Raw genomic sequence first — 21,459 nt, 5'->3', positions numbered from 1 at the left:
TGACATAATTCAGGTTATTACAAGGACGTAACTACCAAAGAAGCAGAAGTGCCATTACCTTCAGCTCATGTCGACAAAAAGCTGCACTGCACGTTTCTCTTAGCTGGGCTGCTAAGAGGAAGGAAACACACACACACACACACACACACACACACATACACAGGCCTCGTTTTTCTGCATGTAAAATGTGTGTGTTCTTTAAAAGCCAGTGGTTGGCTGGTTTTCCGGACATGATGTGGTTGAAGCTGTCATCGTAATGGAAATTCATTGCTGTAGCTATGGTAAATCGAGTTTTCTGCCTGCGCTGAATGCATTAGTCTAACGAGATGTTTGCAGCCGGAGAGCAGGGCTGCGGGAGACTAACTGTGAGCTCCTAACCCGCGGGTGGAACATAGCTTTTGCAATACTCGGTTTGCATGTGCTGAAAGTCATCTGTCTCCTGAGTCGACTCCTGGCCTGGTAAACAACCTGCTCAGGGCTCTGGTCAACAGGCTGTAGGTAAGGGAGCTGCACAAGCAGATGGCGTGCCATTGACATGGATCCTTCTCTTTCAACCGTCAGCACGACAGGTTGCCTGCTGTAGTTTTTCTGGGTTGCATGCCTACCTCTATGGTAATGCACGAGTGTCCTGCACTAAAACCACTGAGCCTAGCAGGTAAACTTCAGTTCCTTCTATGCAAAAGGCAATGTCTGGTTTCTTAACCAAATCTCAGAAGGGAAGATGTAGCATAGAATTATATACTTTATAAATTGGGGGTATATGAACATACTCATTGCTCTTTAACTATGTTTAAATACATAGAAAGTTTTTTTTCCAAATGTCAACTCAAATCAGTTTTTGTTTTTCTCCACCACAATTTTGTTCTACTTTGTAATGGTTTTTAAAATGAAAATTTATAGTATATCTCTGGATATAATATGTACCTGAAATTTGATTAAGATTAGTGTGTTATGAATGTCTAAACTTTTTTAAAATGAATTTTATTTTGAATACTGAAGACGGAGTATGTCATGTGTCTATTTGCTGGCTTTTCCTGATTTACCAGGTATAGATGAGAGCAGCATTTATTGTTAGTTGCAGGTTTTAATTAGTTTTTTAGGGAGAAAACCAGGTGACTGTGCAGTGTTAGGAGTTTTTCCCAGTTCAAACACAAAGGCACTTCCTTCCCGGGTGGATGGCTATGTGACTTGAACCAGTGTGCAAGGTGACCTGGTCAGGTTCCTGCCGGCCGGGCAGGACCAGTGGAGGAGGTAAGGAGCAGGCTGGGGAGAAGACCTTCCACCCAGAGCTGATGCGCTTGAGTCAAAGTACTTTCCACTTCCCGTGAGAGTAAGCAGCGGTGGGCTATCGTGCAGTCTCAGAGTCTATCCTGGTCCTCGAGAGGGTTTGGCGATCAGTAACTTTCTGAGAAAGTGGCGTTTGAGTTGGTCTCTGACACTGCAGTACTTGTGAAAGTAATCAGGTGCTTTGGAATCGAGACATTGGTTGTGTACTCTGTGTTCTTCCTTTTCGACCACAGAAACTGTTTTTGAAAAGTGAGGCACATAGTTGGTTATTTTCTCGTGACTTTCTTTTTCTTTTTCTTTTTTTCCTTTTAAAATAAAGCAGACTGTCCAGAGTGAAAGCACAAAAACCCCTAAAATAACAATAAAAGGATTCGTAGACTGGTAATGTAAAGTATCTGGGGGGCACGATATTTGGGTGGAGCATTTTTGTGTTGCTTAGAAGCAGGCTGAAAACATGAGGGGGTATTTGGGCAACAGCATCTGGGTGAAGCTGACCGAGGAAAGCAGCCCTGGGGGAGTGCCTAGGCTCAAAGAGAATGTTCACTGGGACCTTCGGTTTTAGGGAAGTTGTTTGGTGGCTTTGAAATCTTGCCCTCTTAAATATATTTGTGACAGATCTGTTTTTAAATATGAACGCATTTTCTTTAAATTGTGTGTGTAGAAGAGCTCTGTATTATTCTGGAAAATTAGCAGTCTGCTTGATTTGTGGAATCGTAAGAAAAGTGCAAATTGCACAAAAACTTAGTTCTTTTGTGGTTCACCTGTTTAAATTTTTTCTCTGTGCCACCAAAATTACTTTTATTTTGTTGCCAAGAAACAAATCAAAAAAAAAAAAAGTAAATGAACGGGAACAGAAAGGCAAGAAGACAATGAGAGAAACAGGAGTAAATTGCTTTCTGTCAAGTGTTTGCTTTGGGCGATGTGTTTTCTGAGGCAAATGAAACCAGCCGAAGCAGTTTCACTTTCCGGGCGAGGGTCTCAGGCTTTCCTCCCTGTTGCAGGTAAACCGCGCAGACCCACCCTCAGAAAACAAGCCCAACTCAAATACTGTCACCCACTTGGAAGCACTTTTATCACAAAAATTCAAAATAGCAGTGGTTTTTTAAAAATGTTAAATAATATGTGCCAATTATAAAAATCCAAGGAATATCCCAAAGCACAAAGATAACATTTTTCAATTTTTTAAATGATGGGACTGTCACAGACTACCTAATAATAATTCAGCTTTTACTTGCTGATTTATTTTTCATCTCAGTTTAGGATCACAAATACTTTAACAAGTTTCAGGAAACATGATGAAGTTTCCTAAAATTATAACAAGGAATACTTAGAAATAAGAGCCTTGACGTAAATCTGGGGGTTGCATCACGCAGCGTTTTGTAGGTCTGTTTACAATTTTGTGGAGCCCAAGTACACATCACATACTCGCGCGCACACGCGCGCGCGCGCACACACACACACACACACACACACACGCTCATCTGTTAGGACCTGCATCTTAGAGCCACATCTGGTCTGGGCAGACGTGGCTGCCACGATTCAGAATTCGCTCCCAGCGGTTCATTTTTTTCTCCCCAAGTCTGTTCCTCTGTTCCTCCAGCAGGAAAGGACACCAGGTGGCCTGGGTCTTCCTGCGGTCAACACAGGACAAAGCAGGAGGGGGCACAGCCCCTCAGGCTGGGGGCTTTAGCGGTCCAAGCTCCTCCAGCTTTTCTTCCCCTGAGTCCTCAGACATTGTTTGGGATGGAGTAGGGAAGTAGGAGAGGAGATGAGGAAAGACTTCCAATCTAATTATCAAGGAGCATAAAATCTAGTCCAACATTTTGGGCATGAAGTTTATGAAAGCAGCCCCTTTACTGTGAACATACCAACTTCTTTCTTCTAGTGAGCAAATTCAATATTTTTAAGGAGTGTTTTTTTTAAATGCCTCCTTAAACATCTTATTTTTTAATCCTGCAGTTTCCCAGGAGGCTGGTTTGAGATTTACACATTTTTTAATGTTTTTGTTGCCTTCAAAGGCAGACAGGTGAGGAAAGACGAGGTAGATTAAAAGCAGCCCTGGGAGAAAAATCAAATGGTTTGGTACAGATATAATGCAACAGAAGCCACCAGGGTGTCAAGCAAATTACTCTAAATTTTAATTAATGAGTCACAAAAGCCACACCACACGCTTTAAAAATTACCCCTTTATCAATAAGGTGATAATTAACTTTCTCTGGAATTAGCAATTCTCTCAGCCCCGGGCAGTATCCAGCCTAGTAAATTCTCTGGATTGCTGCCAATTTTTAACAATGAGTCTTTTGGCAAACCTACCAGATTTTAATTCAAACATCTATTGTGACATTTTCCAACACCGTTCAAAGATGATTAAGATCACCCACATCATGGAAAAAATTCCGAGGTCGAAAGAGTATCTTGGAATGCTTGGGTTGCATTCGAATCTGTCACTTCTTCTTTCTTTTTCGTTACCTCTACCGCCTCCGTCCCTCGAAGCCTGGATCTGTAAGCACAGCTCTGTGGTGTCTGCTGTGAACCTCTCTGGCGTCCCTACCATAAATCACTGCGGCAAGTCCTGCATTTGTTGGTATGCTCGTACCAAGCCCGGGCACTTCGGCTGCCAGCCCATGGATTTAAGTGTTTCTCTTTGTACTCATCTCGCTTTCAGTTCTGGTGACAGTTTGTTCCTTCAGATTTCTGCAAACTCTCACCTGTGGTCTGTCAGATGCTGAGATTTAAATGGAGTAGAAGAAGAGGAGTTGTGGGTGGGAGGGCCGTTTTGGACGTGCTCTGGGGATGTGGACGTGCTCTGGGGATCTGAGCTTGTTCTGATCGCACGTACTAATGTCTGACGACACAGGAGTGCTGGGCATTTCAGAGCAGCTGCCCCACAGCAACTCCTCACAGACACACGCTCACACACACACACACACACACACACACACACACACTTCTCTGAGCTGCTGGTCACTGGAGGGCGGCATTCAGGGACAGCCTCAGGAGGGACGCTGCTCTTTGGCTTCAGTGCCTGGAAGGCCAGTGATGATAGATGCAAATCACCCCTTCAGAAAACAGACCTCTCGGGAACCAGCAGTTGGCGTAATGGCTATGTCGCTGGACTCCCACATAGTCGACCGTCGTTCGCGTCTCGGACCCGGTGGCTTAAATCTCACGCCGGGCGCGTGTGCGTGCGTGCCCAAGATCCCGAGAGGAGAATGGAGGAGAAGGGATTGCGGCGTGACCACCCCCCTTGGGGGGTGATTTCTCGCTTTCTGTCTCTATGTCTCTCTCTGTCTGTCTGGCGAGTGCACGCGCCCTATAGCGAAAACCTCTCCAAAAAATAAAATAAAATAAAATAAAAAAAGGAAAAAAAAAAAAAAGAAAAGAAAACAGACCTCTCTTCCTTCTGGATCTTCGAACATTAGTACTGTAGGGCTCCAGCTTCTCTTAGCCAGAGCCTTGGCCAGGACCCGATCCTGGTGACAAGGCTTCCTATCGGGCTAAGGGGGCTGTTTTGACACAGAAAAGAATCTCCTTGCCTTTGAGGGGGTTGATGCAGTAGAGACCAGCAGCTTTCATACTTCCAGGAATTAATCAGCACTTTGCAATCAGGAGGGACCTTTGCTGAGGAGATAAAACACCACGTGCTCCTTGGCATGATTACTTCTTGGGCTGCTATTTCAGGACAGAAGGAATTTATGACCCGGTGGCAGTTATCACTTGATATAAGCTGTGAAAAGTCATTGCACCGAGTCCGACACCTGAAGTCCGGGACGGTATTCTGAGAGCCATGCAGACTTCCCCAGAGTTGCCGTTACCAGCCCAGTTGTAGCAGTTGTGTTCTACGGAGTCTGGGACTCGAGAACATCGCCGATTCCTGCATCGGCCTTTAGGGGAAGGTGTAGGGGAGAGCGGTGGTCTTTCTTTCTCCAAATACAGAAGCAGAGGGCTGGAGTTGGCTGTGAGGAGAAAATGAATGTGCCAGGAAAAATAATGTCGACGCCGTGCCTTGTAAAGGTGGTGACAGTATCTGCTGAGCCCTGCAGGGGTGACTCAACTTTTGGGAGCTGAATATCGGGTAACAAAAACCTTGCCCATGTTCTCTTTCTGTGATGATCATTATCCAGCACAAGCTCTCATTCATTCACAGCAGAATTATATGGACATGAACATACGGAAATGAACTGCCTTTACCCAAAGGTGGGCGCTAATTGTGGGGGCAAATGCTGAGCTGGACGAAGCAAGGAATTATCTTGGTTGGATCCAAATCCGGTCAAAGAAAAGTAGTACTGAACAAAAAGGTACTGGAATAAAACACAGAGGAGGGGTCTGTTCTCTCCCTTGCAGTGAGATGGACCCTCCCTTCTAGTGAGATGGACCCTCCCTCTCTGGACTCAGTCGTAGGTAACTGCCCCACGGCCCTCAGGCTATGGCCCTTGTGGAGCCTTTTCTTTCGGCTTGGAGGAAAGATTTTCTCGTTTCCCTTCCTCTTTCGTCCATAGGTCATCCAGGGACATCATCGCTCTGATGAGAAAACCAGGGCTGAATACGAAGGAGTTTTTCCTGCTGCCCGGTGCCAGGCTCAGAGCCTCTCCACAGCCCCACGTCACGCTCAGAGCCGTCCTGTGTGAGGTTCAGCCTTGGATGTGGCCTGCCCGTCAGCCTGGGCCTGGCTTCGGGATTTCAGGCCTGTTTTGACAGGCAGCTTTTGCCTTCGTCAATGGGGAAAGGAAGGGGTGAAGAGAAAAACACAAGGTGAAAACTAACTCTGAGGCATTCACGCTTTTGGTTTGGGAGACAGGATTTGAAATTCAAGGACCCTAAGCAATTCCTACAGGCCTGACCATGGCTGAGCTGTTACAGGACTGTAGGATGCAATCTCATTCTTGGTACTTTTCAGAAAAGGGGTTGGCCACTTTCATTCAGTTCTTTAGGGTTTGGTATCCTGATTGTTGGAAAACTGGCAATGCCCAGGCTTTCTTAGTTTGCTGTTTAGACTTGCTGTTTATTACAAAATGTCGTGTGAGGCGTCGGGTTTATTAATCAGTAAGGAACTCTACTGTAAGACTATATGTCATTTTTCAGTCATAAGAAGCCTGCGATCATTGGCTGGATCCAAAGTTGCGTTCATACTGTAGCTATTGTTGCCTTTGTCAGAAAAGTTTGTCTTGAGATTTGGGGTCAATCCAACAGACGCCTGGAGATTTCCCCTTGTATTGAGAATCCTTTATATTCAGATGCCAGAAAGATGCTCAAGTGTATTTGATAACTTCTACAACCTCATTTGCAAAAAAGCTTGAGTGAAGAATGGAGAGGAAGGGATTGCAGGTGGCCATTCTCCCTGGGGGGTGATTTCTCCTTTCTCTCTCTCTCCATCTCTCTGGTGAGCACAAGTGCTCTGTAGCAAAAAAGCTTCAAGTGGAATGCTATAGATGGCTTTAAATCTTGGGGTACAAATTACTAACAAAACAGAAATAGTCAGGGGGGAAAAACCAGTTCTAATGCTTGCAGTTACCACCCGCAATGTGAAAATCTAGCTCTTGTTTTGAGTGTTTGTAACACAGTTAATACTGAGTGCTTAACATAAATAACAAGGGTATGGTAGGGTTACCTTGGTGCCTAAGGTGGAAATGGTTCATTGGTCCCCTAGTGAGAAGCTGTAGAAATGTGTGTTGGCTTAATGCGGCCAGACGAGTGTACAGTCCCAGGGATGTGAAGTTAGCCTCTCTGGAGGGTGCTGTGGGTGAGGACGTGTGTGGACCAATGACATGTGATGGTGTAGGGCTCCTTTCTTTCTATTGGTGTAAACTCAGGGGAGAATAAAGCTCCGATGGCGAAGTAAGGACAGAACACATTCAGAAAGGTTGGTCTCGCACATGCTTCCCTGGAAGCAGCCCAAATCTCTGTTCAGGTCAAGGCTAAGATATACACGTTCGTACTAATTAAGTGGAGACCAGGGTAATGTGCATGAACTGGAAGTCTAAACATTTTTTTTTCTTTTTGAGAGGCTTTTGTTATAGGCTGAGTGTGTTTGCCAGAAAGACAGAGAGACAGAAAGCGAGAAATCACCCCCCGGGGAGCATGGCCATGCTGCAGTCCCTTCTCCTCCATTCTCCTCTCAGGATCTTGGGCACGCATGCACGCGCACCCGGAGTGAGTTTAAGCCATCGGGTCCGGGACTTGAACTGTGGTCAACTATATGGGAGTCCAGCGATATAGCCATTACGTCAACTGCTTTTCCCAGAAGTCTAAAAACTTTGAAAAATATATTTCTGGGCACAGGTTAAATCATTGTTTTAATAACTATATTTGGTATTTTCATGCCAGAAGAAAAAAAATATCCCAGAGACCCAAAGTCCCAGCTGGTCCTTGCAGGTTGCTAACGGCAAGCAGTGTAGGTTACACGGCTTCCTGGAGAGCTCAGCAAACCCAGGCCACCTTTCGGCTGATCGCGCTTATATTTTGCTTGTTTACTTTGTAGGTCGGCTCTCAGCTTCCATGGCTTTTATTTTTCATCCCCGAGAACACAGACGAGGGACCGAGTAAGGAGAATTTAGGGACCAGGAATCTATTTAAGTCCTGGACCATTTTCCAATCAGTTCATTCCTGTCTAGAAGCTGGAAAGTTAACATAATAATCAAAAGGACCTTAAGAGAAAAACATCTGACATTCGAAGAAAGGGTTAAAGATATTGGGTGGTCAGAAAAGTCATGACATGTTTTTGCACAGAAAAACATAGAAAAACACGTCATGACTTTTCCGATGACCCAATGAAAGCCTCTGCTCTGAGAAGGGGTCTCTAAGTGAATCCCAGATTCTTAGACTGAATAGGTTTTCAAGGTCTCCCTCCCAGGGCACGGCTCAAACTCTTCCCTCCTGTCTCCAGAGGATGACACTGAGGAGGGTAATTTCAGTGCAGGCCTCTACAGTTCCACCACTAGGAAGCTCCGGGTGTTAGCAAGGACACCTTTTCCTCCCAGAACTTCGCTTAACTTCCTTTTCCAGTCACTTCTGCCTCCTTGGAGGGCCTACTTCTGTCCCAGAGTCACATGGAATAAATCTAAATGAATTCCAAGGAGGAAAGCCAGTGTCTTGGTCCTCAGTGTGACTCACAGTAGTGGGTTTACTAAGGCTGAGTAAAAATACAGTCAGTATTACGGAACTCCTGAACTCCCTGCCTCATTGGGGATGGTATTCCTTGTCCATCCCACTGCGGAGTGGGTCAAAGAAATGGTGTGTAGGAAAGGGTTGTATCAATGATAAATACACGTTCACCTGTTGCACATCCCATGCTCAAGGGTGATGAGGGTAGCACTCAACATGCTTTACCTTATTTATCTTATTTCATCCACGCAGGAAATAGAAGGGAAGGGCTATTTTTATCTCCAACACATCCATGGGGAAACTGAGGCTTGCCTTAAATAGCTCGCCCAGGGCCATAGGCCCGAACGAAGGCTACAAGTCTTTTCTGCTCCGGTCAGGGAAGTGGACTGGGGTGTCCATGCCTTTTCACCTGTGAGGTTGAAGAGAAAGAGCTCTTTCATGCTCGGCGCCAGCTGCTCCTGCCCAGCCTGCCTGGGCTGCTCCAGGTCAGCAAGTTCCAGAAAGGAAATGATTCCTGGGTGTTTCCACTTAGAAAGGCATTTCTGATCCATAGGAAACTTCTTTTACAGCAGTGGGCTCTCAGTCCTGTCAGACTCAACCCTCGTTTTTATTACAAATATTTGCAATACCCTGTTTACAATCCTGAGGCGAAATTCCCACTCACACCCATAACTTAAGAAAAATTAATATAACACCGTAACTGAAATAGAAAGAGGAATGAAGGCGAAGTAATTCCCAATGACTTCCAGTGCAGGCGCCCCACTCCGCATGGGAGAACGGGGAGGTCAGGTGCTGACACCTGCTCCCAGATCTCCGGCATGGGCTACGTCTCCAGGGTGGTCTCAGATGGCTGAGTGGCATTGGTGACTTGGATAACATGTGCTGTGGCAGTGGCTGCTGCGGCAGGTGACATGATTTTCCAAAGTGGCAAACAGCTCTTGGAGTCCTGAACAAAAGAGAGAACCGTCTTCCTTTGATTTATGCACTAATTGCGTTCCTGGAAAATAGTGTTTATTACAACTGAGGAGAGCTACTTGGTGTCTATATGCAAAATTAAATTCATGCTTGGTTTGGAAACACAAGTTTTTTAGCTTTTTTTTTTTTTTGTTTTTTTTTTTTTTTTTTTTTTTTGCTCTAGGATGTATACACTTGCCAGAAAGACAGAGAGACAGAAAGTGAGAAATCATCCACCAGGGGGGATGGACATGCCGCAATCCCTTCTCCTCCATTCTCTTCTTGGGGTCTTGGGCATGCATGCACATGCGCCCGGTGTGAGTTTAAGCCACAGGGTCTGGGACTTGAACTGAGGTTGGCTACATGGGAGTCCAACGACATGGCCATTACGCCATCTGCTGGTCCCAACACAGGCTTTTTCTAAATGGCAAGATGCCCCCTTGTGAGAGGCTGTTCATTCCTCACTGGACATCCAGCCTCCCTGGTCTCTGCCTTCAGAGCCAGCACTGCTCACTCTGCCCTCCACATCGACGAGTAAACCCATCACTGACAGACAGCCAATGCCCTCTGAGAGGCTGTTTACCACCACTGCTGGGCACCCGTGGATCAGAGCATGCCAGCTTGCCTCTCACTTACTCTCTCCGAGCTGCCCACATACCTGACTGTTGACGGTGATAACAGCTTAGAAAAACGATGGTGCCGGGTTCCTGTGTGATTGCTATGCAGAGCCCTCTCAAAGACCGTGGCAGGAATTTTGGGGTCTCCCTAATTTTCTGATTAACTTGTAAAAACTGCAGCTTTAAGCTAAATGAGAAGACCCTTTCTGTCATATCTCAGTCTCCTTCAGATTATGCATAATAAATTTATGCAAAATAGTATTTTTAAAATGCCTCTAAAATTTTTACTATTCTGTGACTTAAAGTATTAAAATTTACTGAGGAACCACAACGGTGCAGGCATTGTAGCAGGTATCCACACCACAGCTTCTACAATGTATCATTTCACTACTGCATGTCCTAGACAAAAAAGAAGAGCTTCAAATATTTGTAATACCCTGTTTACAATCCTGAGGCAAAAGGATTGTAGACCCTGTAGCCTAGTGGTTAAGACAGCCAGATCCCACATGACTGACCACACAGTTCAAATCCCAGCCATGGAGACTTATAGAAACACACTGCATGCTTGTACATGTATGCCCCCAATCCCGACAGTATGGAGAAAATGAGGAGAAGGGATTGTGGTGTGACCACACCCCATTGGAGGTGCTTTCTCCGTCTCTCTCTCTGTCTCTCTGTCCAGAATGTGAACCCCATGGCAATTAAAAACAAAATAATAATAATTTAAAAAGCAGAGATTTGGTAAATTTAAACAACTGGCTCAAGATAACCCAGCAAGTGGCATCACTGGGTCTCAAAGCCAGGTGTGTCTGAATCCCAACCCATGCCTTGCTCCTGTCTGACCAACCTCCGGCTTTAGTTGCAGATACACAATGTACTTTATTCTTGAAGTAAAAGTCCATGTCTGAGGATGTTCTCCTTGCTCGGTGTGTAAGAATGGGGCAGAGGACTAATCGTGGCTGCAGATTCTTCGACATTCCCCCCATAGAGGCATGGGGTCGAATTCCCCTCTCTGAGACTCGGGCTGTCCTAAGTGACTCACTTCAGTCACGGGGTTGACAGAAGTGACATGTGAACACCAACATAAGGAGCCTTACATCTCTATCTGTGTCCTTAGAACTCTCGCTCTTAGAGCCCTGAGCCACCACGTGGCTGCCCTGGGCACTAGTACCCTGAGGCTGCCATGCTGCGTGAAGAGCGTGTGGCACAGGCTCTGGAGAGGGAGACACTGGCGGTGCGGAAAAGTCACAGGAGACGTGAAGGCACCAGATGAGTGGGTGGAGAATGTGTCTTGGAAGTCTGTTTCCAGTCCCAGCCACCCCGGCTGATGCCACATGGATCGCAAACTGCCACGTCAAGCCTTTCCTGAATCCCTGAACCACAGAAGCATAATAAGACACAAAGTTCAAAGTCGTTTCTAATGGAGCAGCTTACAACCTCAACACATAGCAATAGCATTCTTTCTGCAGTATCGTGTACTACTTTTGACATCAGTGAAAGGAAAGTCTTCCTGCCTAAAAGGAGGGAAAGATTCACGATAAAAAGCCGATGGCTCCCATTTGGTAGAGGTTAAGATGAGAGACAGACGTTTTGGTCGTAGGCCCGGCTGCAGTGTGCCTAGGTAGCACCAGTGTTCGGGAGGCAGGAGGCTGCAAGGGGGCCTGGGATTGGTTCCTAGACTAGCCTGGACATCCTGGCATGGTTGCACATGTCTAAAATCCTAAATGGGAGGCTGGCGCAGGAAGATCCTGATGCATGGAGACCCTGACAAAATGTCTCTCTCAAAGGAAATAAAAAGAAATGTTAGAGCCAGCAGGTAGAGTGGTGGTTAAGGCACTGGATTCCTATCTGGTCAATTGCATTTCAAGTCCTGGACCTGGCAGCTTGAAAATCACACCAGGCACGTGTGTGTGCATGCCCAAAATCCTGAGAGGAGACTGGAGGAGAAGGGACTATGGTGTGGCCATCTTCCCTGGGAGAAATTTCTCACTTTCCATCTCTCTATCTCTCTCCACCAAGTACATGTGCCGTTCGGCAAAAATCTAAAAGAAAAAAAAAAAGGAAATTTTGCTTCATAATCATTTTGTAAACCATTCTCTATCCCAACCCCCAAAGTATACAGTGATCATCAGAAGTGTGTTTTCAGGGGAAACTATGAATTTTTTTTGGAGAGGCTTCTCGCCAGAAAGATCGACAGAGAGACAGAAAGTGAGAAATCACCCCCCACCCCCGGGAGGATGGCCATGCCGCAATCCCTTCTCTGTTCTCCTCTCGGGATCTTGGGCACACACGCACACGTGCCTGGTGTGAGTTTAAGTCACCAGGTCTGAGACTCGAACCGCGGTCGACTACATGGGAGTCCAGCGACATAGCCATTATGCCAACTGCTGGTCCCGAGACTATGATTTTAATAAGATATATTTAATTTTATAGTTAATTTATATATTGATATTTTTAACAATGAATACATGATTTGAACTTATTAGCATAACATAAAGTTTCATTTAAAAATGTACTTATTTAGGGTTGATTCATTGTGCACTGGTTAGGCATTGCATAAAAAAGTTGGATCCCACGTGGCCAACCAGAATTCAATTCCTGGTCCAGCTGGCTTGCAAAACACACCAGGCATGTATGTGTGTGCCCAGTTTCCTGAAGGGAGGGAGAATTGGAGAAAAATGGATTGCAGCATGACCAGGAGTGCTTTCTCTCTATATATATCTCACTCTCTTTCTCATGCATGAACCCTCTGGCATAAAAAATATATTTCCTTAAACAGGTCATCTAAGGATTTAGAAAATACAATACAGTGGGTGTATTTCTTTTCTTTCTTTTTTTTTGGAGAGGTTTTCGCTATGGGGCGCATGTACTCGCCAGGCAGACAGAAAGACAGAGAGACAGAAAGCGAGAAATCACCCCCCAAGGGGGATGGCCACACCGCAATCCCTTCTCCTCCATTCTCCTCTCGGGATCTTGGGCACACACGCACACGCGCCCGGCATGAGTTTTAAGCCACTGGGTCCAGGACGCGAACTGCGATCGACTACGTGGGAGTCCAGCAACATAGCCATTACGCTAACTGCTGGTTCCCCAGTGGGTGTATTTCTTAGAGTTCTCCAGAGAAACAAACCAATAGAACGTATGTGTGTGTGTGCCTGCACATGCATGTATGAATTATAAAACGGGCCTATGTGATGATGGAGCTTGAGAGATCTTAAGCTCTACAAGATGGGCAAGATGGAGAGCCAGAAGAGCCTGCTATTGCTCTAGAACAAAGGCCAGCAGGTTTGAGACCCAAGAAAAAATGATGTTTCCATTTGAATCTCAAGGCAGAAAAAAAAATTGATGTCCCAGCTAGAAGGCAAATTCTAGACTGCCTTCTAGACTTACTCAAGGGAGTAAAGGAGGATCAGCCTTTGGGTTCCTTTCAGGTGTTCAGTGGATTGGATGAAGTCCACTCACATTAGGGAAAATAATCTGCTTTACTCAGTTTACGCATTCAAATGCTAATCTCAGCCACAAACACCTTCATGGACATCCAAAGAATGTTTGACCAAATATCTGGGCACTTCATGGCCCAATCAAGTTAACATAAAGTTAACAAGAGTTGTGTTCAGTATGGCAAATATTGAAAAGGGTGTACCTAAGGATCTGACATTTTTAAGTTTGAGCTGCAGGTGGCTGCTATTTCCTGTCCCATGATTTTGGAGCTGAAACCTTGGGTGTTCCTGCTCAGTTCATTCATATGAACTGTAATCCTCTGAGTTCCATTATATCTCCTGGGAAGGCTATCCTTTTTTTTTTTTTTTTAATGATTTCCTTTTTATTTATTTATTTATTTTAATTTAACCGGAGAGGGAACAGAGACAGAGGGAGAGAGAGAGAGAGAGAGAGAGAGAGAATGTGAGAGAAAGAAGCAAGCCACCAGGTCCGGGACTTGAACCGCAATCGGCCATGTGGGAGTCTAGCATCCTTAACCACCACGCCACCTGCCGGCCCCATGGCTATCCTTCTTTTTAAGAGCAGCTTTTAGAGAATGTTCTTGTTGGTGACTCTAATTCTGGGGATGTTTGAGCCACTCCAGATTTCTGGCTGCTGTCTCGGGAGTAATCCACAGCTGTGTTTAGTGTCAGGGCCTTGGCTGCCATGTTTAGTGTCAGTTCCTTGGGCAGCCCATGGTTCTGCAGCTGCAGTTCAGGCTCCTGCTGGCTTCCAAGCAGGATCGTATGTCACAGCAAATTTGGTCCTCTAGTGAGAGAGCGTCTGCCCTGGAAGTCAGGGCTGCTGGAAACCCTGGCTCACTATGTTATGTTCAGTCTGGCTCAGTGGTGACAGGGATGAAACCGCTCCGATGTGATGTGTAAGCTATGACATCATAGGTGCTATGACAGCTCGTGTCTCATAGCCATGAAAGAGACTGGACATTTTCATGCCCCCCGCCCCGGGCCCCGCTTGCTTAGATGATGCTACGTGGCCCTGTCGATTTCATTCACCCTCTGCCCACTCTGTGTGAAATTTGTGTTCAGACTAACCCAAGAAGCTGGATAAAAAGTTTTTAGGTCAGCAGCTTTATCTCTTTGGCTCCTTTGACTAGAAATGTCACTGCAAAAGTAAAACATCAGAGATGGGAGACTGAGCGGGATTGAAGAAGACACATCATTTTCTTTGGGTGGATGCCTTTTGACTGGGATATTCAGGGAAGCTCCCAGCATATGCAGAATGCTGCAAATCAGTGGACCCCATTCTTGCCCCAGCCCTGTCTTCAGCTGTCTCGGGTTGCGAGGGAAGCTTCTGCCTCCTGGGATAAGATGTAGTAGGACTAGAGAGAGCGGTCAGGGTAGGCTGTGTCAGAGTAATATGAGGAACACAAAGATACACAATAAAAACACCCGCATTGACCAAACACGTTGTGTTCATTTTGATTGCATACTTACAGGATGAAAACAAGGGTGATCTGTTTCCTATGTTAAAGAAAATATATTCATAGTGCTTATATGAATTTGCTAGAGGTATTAAAATACCACAGACTGTATCATATTTCGAACAACAGAAATCTATACGTCCCAGTTTTGGGAGCTGGGAGCCCAATACCCAGGTCTCCATTTCCCCTGAGGCCTCTCTCCTTAGCTTGCAGACGGCACCTTCTCTGCGTCCTCAGTGGCCTTCCTTCTGTGTGCCGGAGTCTCTGGTGTTCCTTTCTCTTCCTATGAGGACAGCCACCCTTCTGACCTCCTGTAACCTTAATAGCCTCCTTAAGGCCTCCATCTCCAAATACAGCCACATTATTTTAGAAGTCTTATTTTCGCAGGCTTTTTCCGAGCTTTCTATCACTCAGGCTTAGCGCTCACTCCTGAATTAGGCGGTGCTGACCACCAACAGGCATTAATTACCCCACTTACTCTGTTAGAAGCCCCAGTACTCAACACTTCTGTGCTACTAGCTTCAGGAGTATCTATCACCTGAGCCCGCCACAGTTTAATAGAAGGAAACAAAAAAACAGAATACAAGCACTATTCGTCACCATTTTATTAGGGGTGTGCTTTGCTGTTCTCCAGGCTTTGAAATACTTTGAAACATTGTATGGAGTATATGGATCTAATTTTTTTATAACCACAGGATTCCATGGTCTCCATGTAATTATGGGCTCAACATTCTTTTTATTTATTTATTTATTGAGAGGTTTTTGCTACAGGGTGCGTGCACTCTCCAGAAAGATAGGGAGAGACAGAGAGACAGAAAGCGAGAAATCATTCCCCCAGGGGAGATGGCCACACTGCAATTCCTTCTCCTCCATTCTCCTCCCCAGATCTTGGGCAGGCACACATATATATCTGGTGTGAGTTTAAGCCACCAGGTCTGGATCTCGAACTGTGGTCGACTACATGGGAGTCCAGTGACATAGCCATCATGCCAACTGCTGGTCCCAGAAATGATAGGGGTTTAAGAACTGTCTGACCATTTCAGATTGGGTTATTGGGCCATATCTTTACCTCCCGTCAATGCTCTGCCTCCGTATCCCTCCTCCATCCTCTCAGGATATTGAGCACGCACACACATGAGCCCGGCGTGAGTTTAAGCCACCGGGTCTGGGACTTGAACCACGGTCAACTTCATGGGAGTCCAGCGACATAGCCATTACGCCAACTGCCGGTGCCTCAACAATCTTAATGGTATGGTTCGTGCACTAACTTAAATTCCACTTTACATCCAATCATCACTTTGGCTTTGAAGCAGCAGCCTGATACTGACACTTGTAGACTTAGTGTGACTATTCTTTTCTGTCTCAATTTATTGATGAGGATCTTATTCTCTTAGTATAAACCAGTGCAACTGACTTCCAATCAGTAAGTCCCAATACAACTTTGAGAGAGGATAATTAACCTAATCCTAGCCCTCATTATTAACACATCATTAGCAGCATTCTTCATAACAATTGCATTCTGACTGCCCTGACTTAACCTTTACTAGAAAAGTATAGCCCTACAAATGTGGCTTTGATCCAATGGGCTCTGCCCACTTTCCTTTCTCAATAAACTCCTTCTTAATTGCTACCACCTTTCTACTATTTGACCTAGAAATTGCTCTCCTACCCCTACCTTGAGCTAGTCAATCAAATAATCTCATAGTTATACTTGTAATCTACCCCTACCTTGAGCTATTCAATCAAATAATCTCATAGTTATACTTGTAATAGCATTGCTCTCTATTCTTGCCCCAGGGTTGGCATAGGAGTGAACCCAAAAGGGATTAGAATGAGTTGAATATAGTGATTAGTTTAATAGAAAAGAAACGACTTCAACAAATGATTTTGGGGTGAACACAGTTAAGTTGATAACAAACACTGCTAACCAGTTCTGGCTGAGTTGGTCACCAGCAGGCCACGGGGATATCTAAAACATCTGTAGTGCTGCAAACTGAGCCTTCTGAAATAAAGCTTGTCTTTATATTGTGTTCTTTGGGGGTATTTAATCTCCTATAGTCCTACCAAGTATCTATAACAGTGTTTACCCCAAGATTTTATGTGACAGTTTTTGTCCTCTTCCCTATAAACTATCAATAGTTGATGTGTCTCATTATAGTCTCTTTTTTAAAAAAAATTATATTTTTATTAATTATTATTATTATTATTATTGTTTTAAATTTGCTGTAGAGCACATGAAATTACCCAGAGAGAGAAGAGAGAGTTGAGAGAGAGAAAAGAGAGAGAAAGTGAGAAAGCAAGCCACCAGGTCCGGAACTCAAACTGTGGTCAGCCATGTGGGAGTCTAGTGGTGTAACCACTGTGGCACCTGCTGGACCCTCATAATGGACTCTTATCATTAGAACACACACACATTTCTTTGAGTTTTAGGCAAGTCACATTCCTGTTGCTCTCACTCCAGGTTGTCAAGCAAATTCTCAGGGAAGAGGTTTGATGTCTCCAAATTCCTGTTAAAGAGCAACTGAAATGTTCCCCATCTCCTCATTCCCTCCACTCTTCCCCTCTCCCCCCAGCTGTACAAGTGGACAAAGTCCATAAAATTGATGAAATGCAACATTTTCCCCTCTCCCCGCAGCTGTACAAGTTCACAAAGTCCATAAAATTGATGAAATGCAACAAGAGGGCTGAACTGATGGGGTTAGTCTAGCAGCACAGAACTTATGTTCTCTGGGGCAGCGCCTACTGGGCATTCTACTTCTCCCAGTGGGACACGAGACTCCTGCCCTGCAGCGGTCAGGATGCATCCCAAGGATACATCCTTCATGGATCATTTGGGAGGGGGAATCTTCAGCATAAAGATTCTGTTTGAGTAAAAATGATTAACTTTCATCCCTTAAACTAGTTTTCTTTTGTACTCTTCAACCCAGAGCCTTCCTCTGATCCTTGAGAGAGTAACCCATTGAAATGAGCAATAATGATAGTGAATTTTAAAACTCTGGTGGCCAGAGGCATTGGATTTTAGAGGAGGTGAGCAAGCTTCATTGCAAGGAGACTGAGGTAGCCCAAGTTAGAAGTCCTGGGGCAGTGTCAAGGCAGAGTTAGGGTAAAGTCTTATATTCTTGAATCCCAGGTCAGAGCCATTGTCAACGGTGGCCCACAGAGTATTTCTAGACACCCTAATTTGAGGATGGCCAGATGTGTTGATTGAGCCTAGAGAGTTTTGAAACTGCTTCTCTTATAACGTATGACTAAAACATTCTCCTTACACCTGGTGGTATAAGTTGAGTTTGACCATGGCCTGTCATAGCTGTGAGTGACATCCCAGGTACTGAGAGGAAGCACCAGGAGAGCCACCTTGACTTGGACCAGTGATTTTCTTGGGGGTGTTACTGGTGACTTTCTTTACCCACGTGACACCTGATGACTCCGACTGAAGATTTCTAGCAGATTCTGGGTCCCACCCAGGGTGGCAACAGTGTGGGGAGGGCCATAGTGAGAAGAGTGAGTGAACCCCTTACCTTTGGGTTCCTTACCTGCTAGTGACAGCCTCCTGTCTTCCTCACACCACCCAGAGCTGAGGCACCAAGATTGTCCTGTGAGCTTCCAGGGCAGAGGGCAGGGCCCAGGGTGGCCAGCACCAGGGCTCTGCCCTGTCAGCCCGGGAACAGCCTCTCCTTGTTACTGTCCTTCCCTGGTGACCACATGAGCATGGCGCCAGGCACAGAGAGGTGCTCCACATGCCTAATAGATGGACTGATGGATTTATGGACAGAGGGGGACAGATGATTATGTGATAGGCGTATGCACCTGCAGACTTGCTTGGATAGCCCCCTTGAGTTCTGGTTTGGAATTGCAACTATTTTGATGGAAGTTTCTACCTACATGTTTTACACTAAACTCAGCGTAAGTAAAACTGGGCTCATCATTTGTCCCTTCCCCATACCTTCTCCTCCTTTATTCTGTCTTCATTAAAGATGCCACAGCTTCTGCAGCCATCCAAGATAACAGTTTGAGAATCCCAAGTTCTCTTCGTCCCAAGCCTGCATATTGGAAACCCAGACCTAATGAATACCATTTTCTAGAGAGCTTCTTGGATTCTCCCTTTCTCTCTCTGCGCCTGGTGTTCTTGCTCAGGCACTCATTAGCGCCCTTCACCGGGACCACAATAATGACCTTTGCCCTGTTTCTCAGCCTTCTCCCTTTAACTCACTTTACACATTGCACCCAGATTAGCTTTGGAAGACACAGATCTGGTTGTCTCCATCTGCTTATGCTGCTATAACAAAATACTTTAGCCTAAGTAATTTCTAAACAATGGAAATGTATTCCTCACCATTCTGGATACTAGGAAGGCCAAGATCAAGGTGCTGGCAGATTGGTGTCTGGTGAGGGCTGTTCTCTGTTTCCAAGATGTGCCCTGTTGCTGCATCCTCTGGAAAGGATGAACTCTGTCCTTGTATGGTGGAAAGGATGGAAGGGCATGCGTGCCCTTCGACCTTGGGCCCTTTTATAAGGCATTAATCTCATTCATGAGGGCAAAGTCCTCATGACTTAATTACCTCCCGAAGGCTACGCCTCTTAATACCATTGCATTAGGGATTAAGTTTCAACATGAATTTTGGAGAGGACACCATTACTCATACTGATCTAGTCACCTAGCTGTTTAAATCTGAGACACCACTACTTACATTAATGGTTGCCAAATGTTTTGACCATGTTTTCCATTATATCATCCAATAAACCCATATATTATTTATAATGATTTAATTATAAATAATTTTTGAGTACACACACCCAAAACAGGTTGAGCATCTCTAAAAATTGAAAGTCCAAAATGCCCCAAAATCTAAAACTTTCTGAGTACTGACACGATGCCACAAGTGGAAAATTCTACACTTTATGTGATGTGTCATGGGCAAAACATTGCCATGCAAAAGTATTGTATAAAATTGACCAGTAGGTGACATAATGGTTACATTGCTGGATTCATTCATGGTCAACCACAGTTCGAGTCCCAGTCCCAGACCCAGAGGCTTCAAACTCATGCTGGGCACATGTGTGCCAAGAGGAGAATGAAAGAGAAGGGATTGTGGTGTGGCCCTCCCCCCGGGGGGTGATTTCTCACTCTCTGACTCTCTCCCTCTCTGGGGAGCACATGCACCCTCTAGCAGAAATCTCCCTATTAAAAAAAAGTCATTAGATTATATATATATATATATATATATATGGGGTATATGAAAAATAAACAAATTTCATGTTTGGACTCAGTACTGTCTCCAAGATATCTCATTATGTGTATGTAAATATTCCAAAAACTGAAATAGTCCCAAATCGGAAACTGATGTTTCAAGCATTTCAGGTAAGGGATGCTCAGCCCGCGTGTGTGTCCTCATAGACAATACGCATGCTCCTTTCTCAGTGCATTATATACATTATAAGGCATATGCAAAGACGGAAAGAAAAAGGCCTGGGAGCCATTCGCCATTCCTCATGCAGCCTTTGCGTTTCTTCACCTTCTCTTCCTGGGTCCTGGAATTCTCCTCTGTCACTTTTCCATGTGATGACATTGTGTGCATCCTACAAGACAACACCCACGCTTCACTCCCTGGACCTGGATTCTGCACACGGACTTCCTCAGGGCCACCTTGACACATAGTATTTAGGTCCTTGACCTTCTCCTGCCGTACAGTTTGAAAGTATCTTTCCAGCGGGCAAGGAGGAGGGAGGAAAGACTGGGGTATAATAACTCACTGCCAAGCACAAATTATACTAGTGACATATTTTCTTCCCTTCCTTGTGAACCATTCTGAGGAGGTCCCCACACCCCTCAGCCTCCCTCTGGCTCTGGGTGAAGTACAGAGGCGAGAAGAAGCAGGCAGCCAGACACAAGAGGGTGGGGAGTAACTGAGCAAGATGTGCAAAAGTAAACTTAATTCCTTGTATCAAGCAATTTGGCTAATGTGATTTAGCACAATGTGATAAGGGAAGTTTGTGTTTATTTTCCTTTCAGACTGTAATTAATTCGTGGAAGTGCCGTAGGTTGTTAAATTTTTAGTAAACGAATAATAGAACTGTTCTTTGAAATAAAAGCAGTGGCAACAACCTAGTCATTTTACAGTAGCGTGAATGGAAGATAATTACAGTTTGAGAGAACGTGGTCCCCATCCGTGCAAGAACACGAAGGAAATGCCTTCGGCTGGGAGTTGCCGTGAGCACCAGTTGCAAGCCAAGTTTATACGTGATGCAGGAGGATGGCAACATGCTTTCCCCTGTAAGCAAGGAGAGTGCTTAGCTCACTTCTTAGATATTCCCACCAGTGTCCTACAGGGAATGGTGCTAATAAATATGACAATAACATTGTAATGGGACAAAAAAGGCTGATGCAGCATTTCATTAATTTGTGTTCAGCATTAACCAGGAGCTTCGTAACCCCTGAGCAATGAAACAGGAGCATATTGGTTCTACTGTAGGCATTTTAATGAGAGGTCCTGGGAATATCTCTGTGCTGCGGCAATTGAGTGGGGACCGCCCCCCCCCCCAAGTTCATCCACGGCCTGCTTTCCTCCCTCCCCTCCGCAG

General features: G+C 45.2%; 1 protein-coding gene across 9 annotated transcripts in view; it reads left to right on the top strand.

Annotated features, from left to right (window-relative positions):
* Window positions 1-208: 208 nt before the first annotated feature.
* SCML4 (Scm polycomb group protein like 4) overlaps window positions 209-21,459 on the top strand; it is a 124,003-nt gene continuing 102,752 nt past the window's right edge. For 5 of the 9 annotated variants that reach the window (XR_003550790.1, XM_027775121.1, XM_027775117.1 and 2 more), the window contains exon 1: window positions 290-655. Coding sequence is in view for 5 of the 9 variants with exons in the window: in XM_027775117.1 (XP_027630918.1) it covers window positions 598-655 (58 nt within the window). In the remaining 4 variants the exon portion in view is untranslated. The other 4 variants (XM_014591058.2, XM_027775119.1, XM_027775120.1 and 1 more) reach the window with 3 other exon arrangements.

Source organism: Tupaia chinensis, unplaced genomic scaffold, assembly GCF_000334495.1.
Source record: "Tupaia chinensis unplaced genomic scaffold, TupChi_1.0 Scaffold000527_1, whole genome shotgun sequence".
In the NCBI taxonomy this organism is placed as follows: Eukaryota; Metazoa; Chordata; class Mammalia; order Scandentia; family Tupaiidae; genus Tupaia; species Tupaia belangeri.
This window is presented reverse-complemented; position numbering and strand designations above follow the sequence as displayed.